Here is a 15,722-nt window from a genome sequence, read left to right as displayed (position 1 = left end):
TATGAAATTGGCTTCAACCATCCTAGGTATAGGTACCTGCTAATAAAGTTTTGGTGTTTTCTTCCTTCTCAAGTGTGTTTTGAGCACCTGCTACTTCCTATTCTAGACTAAGGGGATATCACAATGAATAAAATGTGCTCTCATGGCGCTTACATTCTAGTGAATAATAATAGATATTATTTCTTTACTTATTGAGATAGTGTGGCCAGATTCTCGCACAGAGAGTCGTGACACAGACTTTTCTTTCCAGGAAGCAACTTCATTCCTGCCAGCACCACTCATTTGGGCTCGTACCCGAAGAACTGAGCACCAAACATCATGTGGCACAGTTTTTTATACATTGTCGATTTTTTTTGTCTCCCATATATGGTAACACACGCAAACATGTAGTCTGATTAAGTGGTCTCATGTTACAGGGTCATGAGGGATGTTATCATGTACGTGCATAGCCAGGTTACCTTGAAGGCCCCCCCCCCCTTTTTTTTCTTTCCTTAGGGAGGGGACCGTACCACAATATAAATGACAAATAACGTGGTATTCGTTTTAGGTGTACAACATAATGATTTGATATATGTATAGATTACAAAACGATCATGAAAATGAGTTGAATTAATATCCACCCACACATAGTTACACATTTTTTTTTTTCTGGTGATGAGAACTTTTAAGATTTACTCTCTTTGCAACTTTCAAATATACAATACAGTATAACAACTGTGGTCACATCCGTTATATGTTACGTCTGCGTTACATTGATTATAATTATTATTTGTTGAACATGTTATTATGTCCCGTGAACTGCTTTAGGTGCTTTACTTTTATCACTTATTTAATTCGTACAACCTTATGAGGGAAGTGTGATTGTTCTCTCTTACAGTGGAGAATTTAACATATCCAAGGGGTTAAGCAGTTAGAAATTGACGTGCCATGCGGTGATTCAGCCAGAGATCATCCTCTTACCCACCATGGCATGTTAATACATTAAAAGCCAAATTTGAAAGTTAGAAAACAAATCGACTTAAGGTGGTGATAATATATTGTTAAAAAATGTTTATTTTGAGAGAGAGGGAGAGAGAAATGGGCAGAGAGGGAAGGAGGTAGAGAGAGAATCCCCAGTAGATACCACACCCAGTGAGGAGCCTGATGCGAGGCTCCATCCCATGGCCACCAGATCACGACCTGAGCAGGTATCAACAGTCAGACCCTCAACAGCTGAGCCACCCAGGCACCCTAGGTGGTGCTAATACTGATCTTTCGCCAGCTGAACTCGGGCACCATTGTTAGCCATGTCTGGGATGCTTTGTACTTGGCTAGGATTTTCTCTACTAGCCAGCCCAACACCACCCTCCTCATAAGCACTCACCCCGTTTCCCAGGCCTTGTCCATTCCCACACCGTAATCTTCTCTCTCCCATCCCTCTCCTGCTTTGCCCTTCCCTGTGCCATTTTCCTCCTGATCCAGATACTGTCCCCAGTGAAAGGAAGGCCCCGGGCATAACTAGGATCTCGGGGGCCTGGAGAGTCTGTCAGCAAGACGATGGGTCTCCTAGGAAGAGAAAATCCTTGATCTAGAAAAGGGAGATCTGTTCTTTGAATTCCAGGTTGGAAGTCTGGGGAAAAAAAACGTTTGTTTACTTATTTTTTTTAGGTTTATTTTTGAGAGAGAGTGAGTGGGGGAGGGGCAGAGAGCGAGAGAGAGAGAATGAGAATACCAAGCAGGCTCTGTGCTGAAAGCGGGGCTTGAACTCACGAACTGTGGGATCATGACCTGAGCCAGTCAAGAGTCAGACGCTTAACCGACTGAGCCACGCAGGTGCCCTTGTGTTACTTACCAATAAATATGTAAAGGTGATTATGGTACTGTTAGTACTGTATGTCTACTATATACCCGAGTTAAAGATGGGGAGAACTGAGACCGCGGCTACCATGTAAAGTTCTGTTTTTCTTGGCAAATAAGTGACTGACTGGCATTTAGGACTACGGTGCCTTTGTATTTGGGGGATCACCAATAGTAACAAGATGGGGCCTATACTGGTACAGGTTGTCTTTTTCTATTAGTTCTTTTGGCATCTGTCAGCAGAAATAGTCCAGATTCAAAAAAGTGTCAGGTTCGGGAATACATTTCCCATTAATGCAGAAGCATGGAAAATACCGTTGTGAGGAGAGCACTCTGTTTCTTCGGCTTACTGGAGAAGCGGAGATGTAGAACCTCTCTTCCTGGGGCTTCACTCCAGAACGTCTTGAAAATTGCCCTCGTTAGTAAGTTCATCTGTGATGGTTAGATGCGTGACAGACATAGTAACCGGGTAGCCAGGTTGATCTGTCTGTTCATTCCATGGGGCTTGTCCTTCCCATGAGCAACAAAATCATGTACCGGAATATTCCTCAGGGAAGGTGTGGTTACAGCAATCATCTCAACCAGAGTTCTTTTTAGATCTGTTTTTCATCCTTCCTTTTCAGGCACCACCGCACGAGCCTAATCGTGCAGCTCCCGTCTGCATCACTGTAGGTGCACTGTCCCTGCAGTGAAACCGGAGCCATGTGGCCCACGTCAGAGTGACAGTGTTGACTGTCTGCTCCCGTGACTTTGGGAGGGCAGAGGGTGCTCCTCCAGGGAAGACAGGTGCTGTCATCCCGGGTGCCTTTGGAATCTGAATTTCAGGTGGCTCTGAGGTGATTGAGGCTTCTGGGGTCCCTTCTCTGTAATATTTTGGGTAGTTTGACTTAACATTAAAAAGAAAACCATTGAAGCTGTGAGAGCTTTAAAGCTTCTTTATTTTGCGAGTGAAGAAAGAGGTTGATGTTAGCCATCTCCTCTGTCCTCCATTAAAAGAAGGCCCCAGATATCACTTAATATCTTGGGCACAGAGTCTTCTGTCTTCTAGCAAGATATTGGGTCTCATGTGGAAATCCCTGATCTTGAGAAAGAAGATATATTCTTAGACTTCCAGGATACATATCTAGGTGGGAAAAAAAACAAACCCAGATGTTTTGTTTTGTTTTGTTTTGTTTTTCTTTAAAAGTCCACAGTGTAAATAATTTAGGCTGGCAGGCCATACAGTCTCGGGGAACCGCTCAACTCTGCAGGGGCTCATTATAGTACAAAAGCGTGGCCTGGCGTAAGACTCTACCTATGGACGCTGAAATTTGAACATCAGATAATTTTCACATGTTAAAAGATTTTTTTTTTCAACCATTTAAAAGTGTAAAAAACCTTTCTGAGCTCTTGCGCCATATAAAAACAAGCAGAGAGCTGGATTGTGCCCGCGGGCCCGCCTCTGGTCTAAAGGATGAAACTTCAGAGCTCTCATTTTTTTTTTTCCAGGTTCTAATGGTATTTCAATACCTTGAGAAGTTTGTTCTTCTCACATGTGCTGCAGACATTTTAGCTGGTTGCGGTTTATCATGCCAACGGGTATTAAAATTTTACCAGCCTAAGCTTTTCAAACATGTTTCCAAGAAAAGGACTTAGGCATGAGTCTCCATTATAATTCTAAAGAGCGACTGCAGCCAGGGATAATTCTGTTGTACCGACTGTGCTGTTCCTTGTGTTAGGGTGCTTTGGAACTTTCCAGTTCGGCATTTGTACATAGTAAGTCACAGCTTATTTGTTGCTCATTGTGACTTCTTACGTATTGCACTGAGCACATTTGAGCCCCTACCATGTACACAAAGCACTGGGAATAAGTGAAGAGATAGGCCTTTGAGGCTTTAGGAAATATTTTGAACTCTGTTTCCAGAATCAACCTATTGGAGCATTTCTGTTAATAGGCTTGGTCCTAAGTTTGATGTTATGATTTCTGGTTTTCGGTGTTTAATGGAACTCTACCTGCTGCTCCATTTTGCTGCCAGGCTTGGTAAATTGTGGCCACAGGGTGGCATGGTTCTCTAATAGACTTCATTGGTGTTAAAATGGAAAAGAAAAAAATACTGCAAGGCATGAGAATTCTCTCCCCTATTGTAGCCTGGCTTTCTCTAAATTGGTTTTTCCATAGTACGTTATTGTTTTTCTTTTTTTTCATAGTGCATTGTTAAGATTTAGATAATCTTTAAACCTCAGTGCTTTAAACCTCGGTGCTTTAAAATCTTTTGTTTATGGAGACAACATGAATTGTATAATGTTTATGATTGGGAAGATGGTAATTAGGACTGTATTTTATAGATTATATTTAATTTAGACAGTAGCCTCAATTAAAAAAACTAACTTGTAAAAACTAGAAAGAATATCTGTGAATAAATGACAGAGATGTCTTCTCAGTAGTTGCAGAGTCATGGGCAAAGGTACTGGCAAGTTCTGGTCTGATTGCAAGGGTTTGATGGAGGGTTGGGTAAAGAAGGGTAGGGATTCCAGATGGTCAGGAAACAGATTAGTAGAAAAGTGACCGTCCCATCCATGTAGATTAAGAATATTATCGTAGGCTGAGAGCAGAATATGTTCCAAGAGTTTTCGTATATTAGCTGGAGGAAGAGAATGTATTATCTCCATTTGTATAGACAAGGAAAGTAGGGTTAGAGGATTTGAGTCAAGTCTTTGTGGGTGGAGTTTAAACCCAGACTTGCCCAGAGCCCAAACGAATGCTCTTTGCACTCGTCCAGGCAGGCTCAGTGGAGACTGTCCTTGTTGCAGAATGGGTGGATTTGGCAGCAATGTCTGGGGTGTAGAATTCAGAGTTGTTGCTCTGGGCAAGGGGCATTCTGGGCACAGGGATGTGACTGTTTAATATGTCTCCTCCATCCTCTTGGCCTTATTTTTGGATTCTTTTGGTTGGATTCCTTTCTTTTTAATACCCATTCATCAAGTAAATATCCCAAATGTTACCTTGTTAGTTTTCTCCTTTGTCTGACCACCTCCACTGAAAGGGAAGCTTTTAGGAGCACAGAGGTCTTCTTTTCAGATCATTTTGTATTCTCAGTGCCTACAATTCTTCCTGGCACACAAGTGCTCAGTGTTTATGTTTGTATAACCTTACTAGAAATGATACATTTGATTTTTCCCTAAATTTGATGTTTTGTGAAGGTAGACTCCCAGGAGGAACCTGACTAATGCAGGCTTGCTCTGTCTTTCCTTTCCTAGGGCGACTGTGTGGTTACGGTGTTGCTGGCTGAGGAGGACAAAGTTGAGGATGATGTAGTTTTTTATTTGGTATTTTCGGGTTCCACCCTCCATCACTGCACAAGTACACGGAAGGTCAGTGCTGATACGCTGGAGACCATTGCTCCTGGTAAGTATTGGGTGGAATCTTCACTGGCCTTTGCTGGTTCTCAAGTACTTTTTAAAAAAAAAAACTGTTTTATTTGTTTATTTATTTGTTTGTTTTTTAGAGAGAGAGAGAGCACAAGCAGGGGAGGGGCAAGGGTGGGTGGGGACAGAGGATCCAAAGCGAGCTCCATGCTGACCAGTTGATAGCAGTGAGCCCGGTGTGGGGCTCGAAGTCATGAACCTGAGATCATGACCTGAGCCAAAGTCGGATACTCAACTGACAGACACGCAGGCATCCCTGATTCTCCAACACTTTTATTCCATGTTCATTAGTGTGGAGTAAGAGGAAGAACGGATCAGGGTGACAGAACTCTTTCTTGTCAGATCTTTATTTTAAATACACATTAAGGTAAAGCATTTTGTTTATATATTGCTTATTCTACGAAAATCTGAGACTCATTAGAAATTAGCAAAATAAAATGGTGTCATAAGTTGAAAGATAAAAATTAGGATCAGCAAAAATATTAATTTATTAGAGTATTGAGGTTTGGGGGAAAGTAAAACATGTGGAAGATTCAGGTTCTAACGTGGCTGCCGTGCTGTGACTGCAGATTTGATGCTGAATGTCACAGGGGCAAAAGCAGAGGTAGAACGGTAAGTAACACAGGCCTCAGAATCTAAGAGGGACCTAAGAATCTTTCATAAAAGCCAAACTTTCCAAATTATGGTTCATGGTGGAACGAGGACCATGTTTAATCACTGTTTAACAGAATTCAAAGGGGAAAGTATTTACTCATTAAAAATTCTTTACAAAGTCACAAAGTCCTTGCTACTTCCACCAGAAACAGCTGAAAAAATGGCTGTCTCTTCACCTATCGCAGTACCTAAAGGTGTGCCGACGTGTGTTCTGAGATGAGCTCATTTCCTTAGCTGACCTTGTTTCACAGTTAACAATTAACCACTTTTCATCAGAATGCAAAACCGGGCACATTGAGGGGTAAACCCCTAAGAAGTGTTGACAGTTAACTTGTTCTTTAGACAATCAAGTAGACTTAGTTCTTCCTGAAATGTTTCTTTTTCCCAGTGTTTTTATATAACACTGATTCCACTGTGTTGAAATAGATGGTGTAAAAAAAACTACTACTTTACCAAGGGCTTTTAATATCTAGTCTTGCCAGTATTGGGTCCTGTTGCCAGTTTTTCATTGCTGTGCCATTTAATATAAATTAGCTTCATGTCTGATACCCACCAACTGCTGGAAATTATCCTACAGTTAAGAACCGAGGTTTATGACAGTTGAAAGCTGTATTTAGCTTTCTGCTTAGCAGCAGTGGTTTTGAAAAATACAGTACAGAATTTAAAGATTCTTGACAATTCCTATGAATATCTGCCCCCCGCCCCCCACCCCTGCAAATTTTTAGGGATTGGAAATTTAACAAGGAGTTCAGGATAGATACTGATTTCTTCTCTAAAGCGTATTAAGTATCCTCCTTTGTAACCTAAAGCTCCAAACATCTTGTTTCCTGTGATGTATATCGTATCAGAAAGGCTTATCTGGAACTTGAGGTCCCCTCTGGAGCAGGTGCCATCCAGTGTCACCATTGCTAAACACCTGCCACGTGTGAGAAACAGTCCTCAGCAAGGAGAGTCGTCAGTCCCTGACTGGCGCACGTGTAAGAAAGAGTATCCGTAGATACGGGGAGGATGCCAGTGGCTGTAAGAGAAAGGTCAGGGGTGTCAAGGGTGTAGCCCTGCATCCTAGTTGTGGTCCTCAGTCCCAAGTACCAGCAAAGTCCAGCCTCTGGGAGATGGATATGCCCGGCAGCTCTTGGACCTTCGCTGGCAAGGCACTGACATCAGGATGGACGCTTATTTTCCTGAGCTTCATAAGCCCCTTGTACGACAGCCCAGAGCTCCGAGTTCGTTCCAGACCCTTACTGATTTCCAACCTTCCTTCCTGAACTCTGGTTCCCATTTCATCCCTTGCCTTTGGTTGTTGTTGCTGCTGTTGTTGTTGTTGTTCTTCTTCTTCATTTTTAAAAATTTTTAAATGTTTATTTTTGAGAGAGAGCACGAGTGGGGGAGGGTCAGAGAGAGGGAGACACAGAATCCGAAGCAGGCTCCAGGCTCCAAGCTGTCAGCACAGTCCGACATGGGTCTCGAGCCCGTGAGCTGTGAGATCATGATCTGAGCCGAAGTCGATACTTAACCGACCGAACCACCCAGGCACCCCCTTGCCTTCGGCTCTAAACCTCTTTACATGTCTCCGTCCCCCTCTTTTCCAGCCACATTCATCTCTGGGTGTCCTTTAGTGCACTTATCGACTCTGAGTACCCTTACCCTGCTGACCCCAGCGAACCAGAATGGATATTACACTCTGCTGCTTTCTCCTAATTTGATTTAAATCCTCAGAAATCATCCCTGACCCATTTGCATGGGGCCTGGAGTCCTAGTTCCTGCCTTCTCTAGTTTCCACTAATCAACTCTCCCCTCCTGTAAATTGTGGTCTCTGGCACCTCCTGTGTTCCCGGTCAGGCCTACGGGCCCAACCGCCTGTCCCCTTCTCTCTCCAGTTGGACTGCACGGTCTTCTCCTCATTGAGTTCACTCAGGATGATGACAAGAGGTGCCCGAGCACAGCAGAGGTGACAGAGGCTTCGAGTCCCTACAGGACCCTCTTGTACAAGCAGGCCAGGCGGAATGGCAGGCCGCACTCTAACTGTGGACCTTTGATACCGATGCACAGTAGCAGTGAGGCCCCGGTTGGTGACTCAGAAGCTCTGTTCACTGTTTAAGCAGAGGGGACTCTCGAATGGAGCCCGTTGCTCTGGTCAACATGCAGGAGCTCCTCCCGTTCAGCTGCTACATCTGCTGTAGTCATTCGTGGACGTGTAGGGATGGACATCTTGGGGTTTGAGTTAGATTTGAATCTCTTGTTTATATCATGGCATGAATATTTTAGCCTAGAATTAAACTGCCTTAAGTCGGTTTTTAGGGACATCTTAGACTTGTTCCTTACCTCCCTTCAGCTCTCTACTGAGCTATCACCTTCTCAGCGAGGCCTTCCCTGTCCACCTTATAAAAATATACAGCGGCCTCCCCTCTGGACTCCCTCTTGCCCTTTTCTGATTTGTTTTTTTTCCCATTGCACTTACCAACTTCTAACATGTATATTTCATTTATGTTACTTATTTTCTACTTGCCTTTGCTGAAGGCAAAGCTTCATGAGGGTGTGGATTTCTGTTTTGTTGGTGTATGCTAGGAAGGCTGTTAGTAATCCCTACCATTTGCTGGAACCGCTTTTCTACTGTATTTGAATTCATCCCAGTTCTCGGAAGCCGCTCTTCTAGAAAGGTTGTGCACACATGTGTACACACACACATACACATGCACACACAACCCCTGCACCCTTTCTTTTGAAAAACGCAAAAGGAGTTTGATCTGGCTTCTTGAACTGAATTCTTGGCTTGAGGGCGGGAGTCAGTGTTCTCTTTCCAGTATCTACCTACGGTGATTTGTGAGCCTCAGTGAGCTGTATTGACAGCCTCAGGTTTCTTGTCTGCTGCGGGCAATGTCAGAGTAGTGAGGATTCTTCATGGAAAGTGTCTGCTTGCTTTGTGCATCCTGGTTACCAGATGCATCAGCGGCTACTGGGAGGGGTGTCTGTGCACCCTTTTTGCTCCTGTGTGGGACCAGCTCCTCTGGGCCTCGTCAGTTGGGTGCACTCTGGGAAGAAAAAGAGCTTTGTGTCTTGTTCTTGCTTTTAATGTCATGTTTCATCCAGATTGCTGGCTCTGATGTTTCTTTGACTTCTCTGCATGTTTCACTGTCAATGTTTTGTCACATTTTAGTTTTTACTAAAACCAGATGATTGATTGACCTTCAAAAGGCAGCTACTTCTTGATGTTAGTCTCTAACCTTTCATTATTTGGGGATGGAAGAGAGAAAGAAACCTTTCTAACTTGGCTCCTTTAAAAAAGCTCTTTAACTTCAGATACGAAAATTATTTTCCTTTTTTTCTGTTTTTTCACTTTTTTGTTTTCTAATGAAAGGTTAGAATGAATTGTACATGTGTGTTTAATTATAAATTGTAAAGGCTTAGGGCACCTGGGTGGCTTAGTCAGTTGAGCATCTGACTTTAGCTCAGGTCATGATCTCATGATTCATGAGTTTGAGCCCTGCGTCGGGCTCTGTGCTGACATCTTGGAGCCTGGAGCCTGCTTCAGATTCTGTGTCTTCCTCTCTCTCTGCCCCTCTCCCACTGTGACTGCCTGCCTCTCTCTTTCTGTGTCTCTGTCTCTCTCAGAAATATAAATAAGTTGTAAAGGCATTAAAAAAATTTTTTTATGTTTTTTTATTTTTGAGAGCGAGACAGAGCAAGGGCGGGGCAGAGAGAGAGGGAGATACAGAATTCGAAGAGGGCTCCAGGCTCTGAGCTGTCAGCACAGAGCCTGATGCGGGGCTCAAACCCACAAACTGCGAGATCATGACCTGAGCATCCAAAGTTGGATGCTCAACTGACTGAGCCAGGCACCCCAGTTGTAAAGGCATTTAAAATTTTTTTTTAATGTTTTATTTATTTTTGAGACAGGGAGAGACAGAGCATGAACGGGGGAGGGTCAGAGAGAGAGGGAGACACAGAATCTGAAACAGGCTCCAGGTTCTGAGCAGTAAGCACAGAGCCCGACGCGGGGCTCGAACTCACGGACCGCGAGATCATGACCTGAGCTGAAGTCGGACACTTAACCGACTGAGCCACCCAGGCGCCCCTGTAAAGGCATTTTAAAGTAATCTTTTCTTGCCTTACTACCATCAAAAAGCTGTGGACATGATGATTCCCCTTTTTTCGTAAAGTAAATACAGTATAGTAAAAGTAGTAACATCTAAGGGGGCAGTTAGGTGGAGGCTTTGGTTTCTACTTTATTTGCCTTTGAATTGTTTGAATGCTTTACAAGTGAGTGTGTTACAAAAACATATATAGTAATTTTTCATAAAAATATTTTGAAGACTGAAAATAATGCTGTTTCTTTTGAAAATAAAGCCATCTGAGTGCTTAATTAACACTAGACAAACAGGCTTTATTTTTTATTTTTTAACGTATATTTTTTCCTGTTTTTTTTTTAAAGTTTTTTAAAATTTATTTTGAGAGAGAACAGGTGTGAGTGGGGGAGGGCCAGAGAGAGAGAGAGAGAGAGAGAGAGAGAGAGAGAGAGAGAGAAAATCCTAAGGAGGCTCCGCTTTGGTGGCACAGAGCCAGACTCGGGGCTCAAACCCACAAACCGTGACATCATGACCTGAGTCGAAACCAAGAGTCAGATGCTTACCCGACTGAGCCACCCAGGCGGCCGCGGACAAGGTTGGTAATAAAATATTACATGCAAAATACGAATTTCTGGTTTAAGAATATAATTTGCTATGAAATACAGCCTGAACTGGAAATACATCTCTAAAGACAAAAGGTATTGCCTTTGTAATAAATGAAATAAAATATCTCCATTCTTTTTTCTTTGTATGAAACAAATCCAACCCCAAATCCCATCTTAACTAAAAGTTGATTTTCCTTTAGAGATGGAACTGAGGTTTTTCTTTAAAAGTCTTACGCAGGACTGGTTAAGTATTGTAAAGAAATCTGAGTATCCTTGGAAGATAATTCTTGAGGGATATGGAGTACTGTCTAACTGCGTTCATTTTTATTAGTGACATGTTAATTTAGACCAAGCAAACAATGATTTCAGAATAGAAAATGAGCAGGATGTTTAGTGGATGCTGTATATACTATTTTCCTGAAAGGCTTTGGTGCAGGGTCTCTCATAAAATGAAATCTTTTTTCACCATGTCTATTTACGTTTAGAATTTGCGGCAAAGTTTCTTACTAGACAGGAAAACTACAAGCATTCACTGACCTAAAATTTGACTCAGCTCTTGTATTTTTCTTTCTCACTCATCAAAGGGAAGGTAGTATATATAGTAAACTTGACATTAAAACAATAAAAAGGAAAAAAATCTATTTGCTGTGATCAGAATTCCTTTCAGGCTTATTAAAAATCAGTGATTATAGCCCAGGTCTTAGTAAGTCGTCCTACACGTAAAACACAATGTGTCTCTCACTTGTTGTGAACCAAAACCTGTCTCGAGTAGCTGATGTCCAAGGTTGCCAAATCAAATTATACCTTTGGAAAGAAGTTGTAGGCTTTAAACCGGCCTAATTGGAGAGTGTTGGACCCTCCTTCTCTGGCCAAGAAATCTGTAACCTTCTATTGGACACTTTTTAACAGTCTCCGTCTTCTAAAATGTACCTGCTATAAGGCTTTCTCTAGACAGGTACAATTCTAAATTTTAAAAAACTTTAAAAAGTTACTGTCCCAATGCTAGTTCAGTATATGTAGTTGCTATCCTGGAAAAACAAACAGAACTACTTGAAGGGAAAAAATCTCTGTTGTCTACTGTCCCGGTTGTAATGCTTATGTGGAAGTTGTGTATTTCATCACCTTGGAGCTGTGGACACAGCCCTAGAATCTGCGCCCACATGCATTGTGGGGGAGGCAATGTCCCCGCCAAGGAGGTGAAAATTGGTTCCTAGGGGGCAAAAAAGCGTACTCTTTATGTAGAAGCACAGACACACGTGTACAAATATATGGTATATCCGTAGCATTAAAGTTTCATTAGATGGCAGGTAAATAGAGAAAAACGTCTACAAAGACTTCAGTGGTGGTGGGGTGGGGGGTGGTGACAGTAAATGAAACACTGAGAAATACCGTCTTAGAATAATAGGCTAGGATATGGTAGATCATGATTTTAGCATTAATCAGTCCCTTTCCCCCCAGAACTGTACATGGTGAAATTCCTGCCTGTTTTTTCCCCACTCTGCTAAAATTCTCTTACACCAATTTGCACACCTACCATTCGACCAGCAAACACTAGGAGTCGGTGCCTTGCTTGCTCCACCTCATCCTGAAGACTGAAAATTTCCTTTATCCCTACGTAACCGCTTCTTAAACACCTCACTGCCAAACTGAAATAGTGAAATAGTTTTGTATCTTTCCACCATTGACTGCTTAACGCAGCTGTTCTCTTAGAACATAGAGCGTGCTCCCGGGTGGGACCGGGCTTGGCTGGTCCAGCAAGCCCTTCAGGGTTCCTTTTGGGATGGTTGGTAAAACAAAGTCCCAGTTGTTCCATCCTCAAAAGAGAAGGCCCGGATGGGATGTGGGCCACTTTTAGCTTAATAGGAAATGAAGTAATTCTTGGGTCATGCTTCAGCAGAGTTGTTTATCTGTAGCAATATTTCGTTTCCATGGGTATGGGTGATACGGTGATAAGGAGGCTGCAGGAAGGCTCTCCCAATCTCAGAAGCACACATACCTCCCGATCTGCCAGCTTGAAAAAGGTTGGAATTAGATGCTTTTAAGAGGAGCATTAGCAGTTAATTAGCCTTGTTGCCTCCCAGCTTGGAGCTCCTTACTGTGTTTTTGTTCTGCATTCTCCCTCTTCTGTCTTTTCAGTTCTGCGGAGCCAAAGGCAACTTTTAGTTCCGGGTCTTGCCGCAGAAGCTCTTTGTGGAGTATGGGGAATTTCTTTTCCTGAGTGACCTAAACAGGAACGTTTTTTAATAGCTAAAAAAAAACCAGTAACTACCAGTTTTTCCTGCCTGTCTCAGGGCGGGTGCCTTGTGTGTGGCCATCTCTGATGTTTCTGAACAATACGGAAGGTTGGCGGTGGTGGGCTTCAGGGTGGAGTGACTAGTTCGGGGTGATCTAACGCGTCTGCAGCGTGGGGGGGGGGGGGCAGGGCACACCTGATACTGTCTGACCTGGCAGCCCTTCGCCAGCATACTTCCGGACCTCCGGACCTCTGGTTCAGTCCGCCAGGGGCCGACCCCCCCCCCCCGCCCCCGCCCCATAATTTACTGTGCGCTTTCCGTCATAAAGGAACTGGACCTGATCGTGGGGGTAGATGCAGAAGGCAGTTTTAGAAATGGAATTGAAGGGGTGCTTGGGTGGCTCGGTCGGTTAAGCGTCCGACTTGGGCTCAGGTCATGATCTCACGGTCCGTGAGTTGGAGCCCTGCGTCGGGCTCTGTGCTGACCGCTCGGAGCCTGGAGCCTGCTTGGGATTCTGTGTCTCCCTGTCTCTCGGACCCTCCCCTGTTCATGCTCTGTCTCTCTCTGTCTCAAAAATAAACGTTAAAAAAAAAAAATTAAAAAAAGAAATGGAATTGAAGCTCAGGCCGTGTTTCTTTACCAGTTTGTCGCTCTTCTTCCCCTCTTTAAATTCTCTGGGCTTGCTTCCTTCAGGAGAAGCTTAGTAAATTTCTCAGAACTTCCCTTTTTAAAAAGACTCGTGATTCTTATTTTCCTTCTTTGTTACCAGGAAATTGAGTGGAAGGAGGAAAACATCATGGCAGTAGCTGAAAACCCCACTACTCGTCTTTCTGCGGCAGCTTCTGTTTTTATGTAGAAAGAAGTTAAATTGTGACGATGATATCAAGTTGAAAGTGGTTTCCCATCCCCGTGTCTTTTCAGTGTAGGTGTGGGCATCGTTAATACTTTTATTTTGTGTGCACAAAGGCCCCTGCAGATAGTCGTGTCTCTAGAGCTAATTTATGGCAATAAGACGTTTCGTGTGTGTGTGCGCGTGTGTGCGTGCATGCGTAGCGGGGATTGTTTTATTGCTGGTCTGTATTGTATAAACTTTGTTGGTTTTTAAATGTTTATTTTTGAGAGAGAGTACATGAGTGAGTGGCAGGGGTGGGGTGGGGCAGAATATCTGAAGTGGGCTCTGAGCTGACAGCAGACAGCCTGACACAGGGCTCAAACTCATGAACTGAGATCATGACCTGAGCCAAAGCCGGACACCCAACTGACTGAGCCACCCACGTGCCCCTGACCTTTGTTTTTTAACATGTTAGGGTTTTTTTGCCCCAAATGCTTTATCTGAAAGGTTATAAGGGCTTAAAAAATGAGAGGGGTGCCTGGGTGGCTCAGTCAGTTAAGCGTCCCACTCTTTACCTCGGCTCAGGTCATGATCTCACGGTTCCTGGGTTCGAGCCCCGCATCAGGCTCTGCACTGGCAGCATGCAGCCTGCTTGAGATGTTTTCTCTGCCTCTCCCCTGCTCACGTTCTCCTTCTCTCTGTGTGCCTCAAAATAAAAATAAATAAACTTAAATCTTGAGAACCACTGGAGCATAATAGGAAACACTAATGTGAGAGCGTAGCTGGCCAGCCTTGTGCGGTGGGTTTCCAGACAGCAGGGTGAGACGCTTTGTTTTTGGGCGGTAGTGGCTCTCCCAGTGTACTCTTAAGTTATTAATAAAGGCCGATCCAGGACACCCTCAGCCCTCCACTCCTCTTTTACTCCTTGAAAAAGAAGCCTATAATCATACCAAACAAATTGCAGATTTCTGGCACATTTTACTCAGGATGATTCATAGTGTCCTTCAGATTGTGAGTTCATGTCTGAAGGGAAAATGTCAAGCGAACAATCAGATAGTTGCTCCTGGGTTTCTGTTTCATGGCCTTTTCTGATGTTCTGCCTCCCCTGAGACATGGTTTTATTTTACACAAAAATGTGTACACACAGCTGCCAGTAGTTCACCCATCCACTCACCACCTTCCAACAGATTTCTTCCGCCAAAGCAGCAGAAAGTTGCCAGTAAACACGTGTGTGCGCACACGCACACGCACACTCGTGGACCGCCTTCTGGGTCTCCCCAGCCTCTGCCAGCCGAGCAAACCAGTGGTTTAGCAATTCCAGTTAGATTTCCAAACACTTTGCCCTTGTGTGCTTCCACAGTTCTGAGTGAGGTTGTCGCTTCACCGTGGCTTTTTTGCACTCAGGCAAACCCTCTTCTGTGGGCATGAGAGTGCGTGCGTGTGTGTGTGTGTGTGTGTGTGTGTGTGTGTGTGTGTGTGTGTGTGTAGTTGAAGGCCGGGAACGTGGTGTGAACTCTGTGCCTGGACAGAAGGAGCGTTTACGGGGCGGTGGACGCTATTTAGCATCTGTGGCATTGTAACTCCCTTTCTGGTTCAGGCTTGGATTTCTCACCTTGGCACAGGCTTGAGGAAGGAAACCGGTAAGAACAAATAAGGATTGTTCATCTGGGTAGTGTCTATTAAGTTAGTATAAGATCACTTGTAAGCAAGATTAAGTTTTGAAGGCAGAATTCAGTTTGGATCCCAAATCATTCACATTTTCGTCATTGAACTTTGAAACTTGTGATTTTAGTGTTTATTGGCAGTTATTCATATGTACCTCAAGGGGCTGTGAGGAGTGTATAGATTAGCTTAATCCTGGATATGTCGAAAATGCTATAATTATTGGTGAGGTTCATGAATGAGAACCACACTGTTCTTTAAAGTAATTCTTCTGACGGAAATACGTAGTGTTACATCTATCTTATTTAATTGAAAATGAATCTAGGTTAGGTATGATGTCATTTTGGGTTGGTTATGGTATTGAAGAATTTGAGAAAACTCTTCTAAATTATAGTTCTTTGCTTATAAGACCAGGAGACTGTCTAGATTT

At 43.5% G+C, this 15,722-nt stretch overlaps 1 protein-coding gene across 11 annotated transcripts in view; it reads left to right on the top strand.

Annotated features, from left to right (window-relative positions):
• Positions 1-15,722, top strand: part of AKAP13 (A-kinase anchoring protein 13) — a 334,406-nt gene that overhangs the window by 119,934 nt on the left and 198,750 nt on the right. For all 11 annotated transcript variants that reach the window (XM_045058848.1, XM_045058850.1, XM_045058847.1 and 8 more), the window contains one exon: positions 5,074-5,221. In XM_045058848.1, the coding sequence (XP_044914783.1) occupies positions 5,074-5,221 (148 nt within the window). The remainder of the gene's footprint in view (positions 1-5,073; positions 5,222-15,722) is intronic.

This window comes from Felis catus, chromosome B3 (assembly GCF_018350175.1).
Source record: "Felis catus isolate Fca126 chromosome B3, F.catus_Fca126_mat1.0, whole genome shotgun sequence".
In the NCBI taxonomy this organism is placed as follows: domain Eukaryota; kingdom Metazoa; phylum Chordata; class Mammalia; order Carnivora; family Felidae; genus Felis; species Felis catus.
This window is presented reverse-complemented; position numbering and strand designations above follow the sequence as displayed.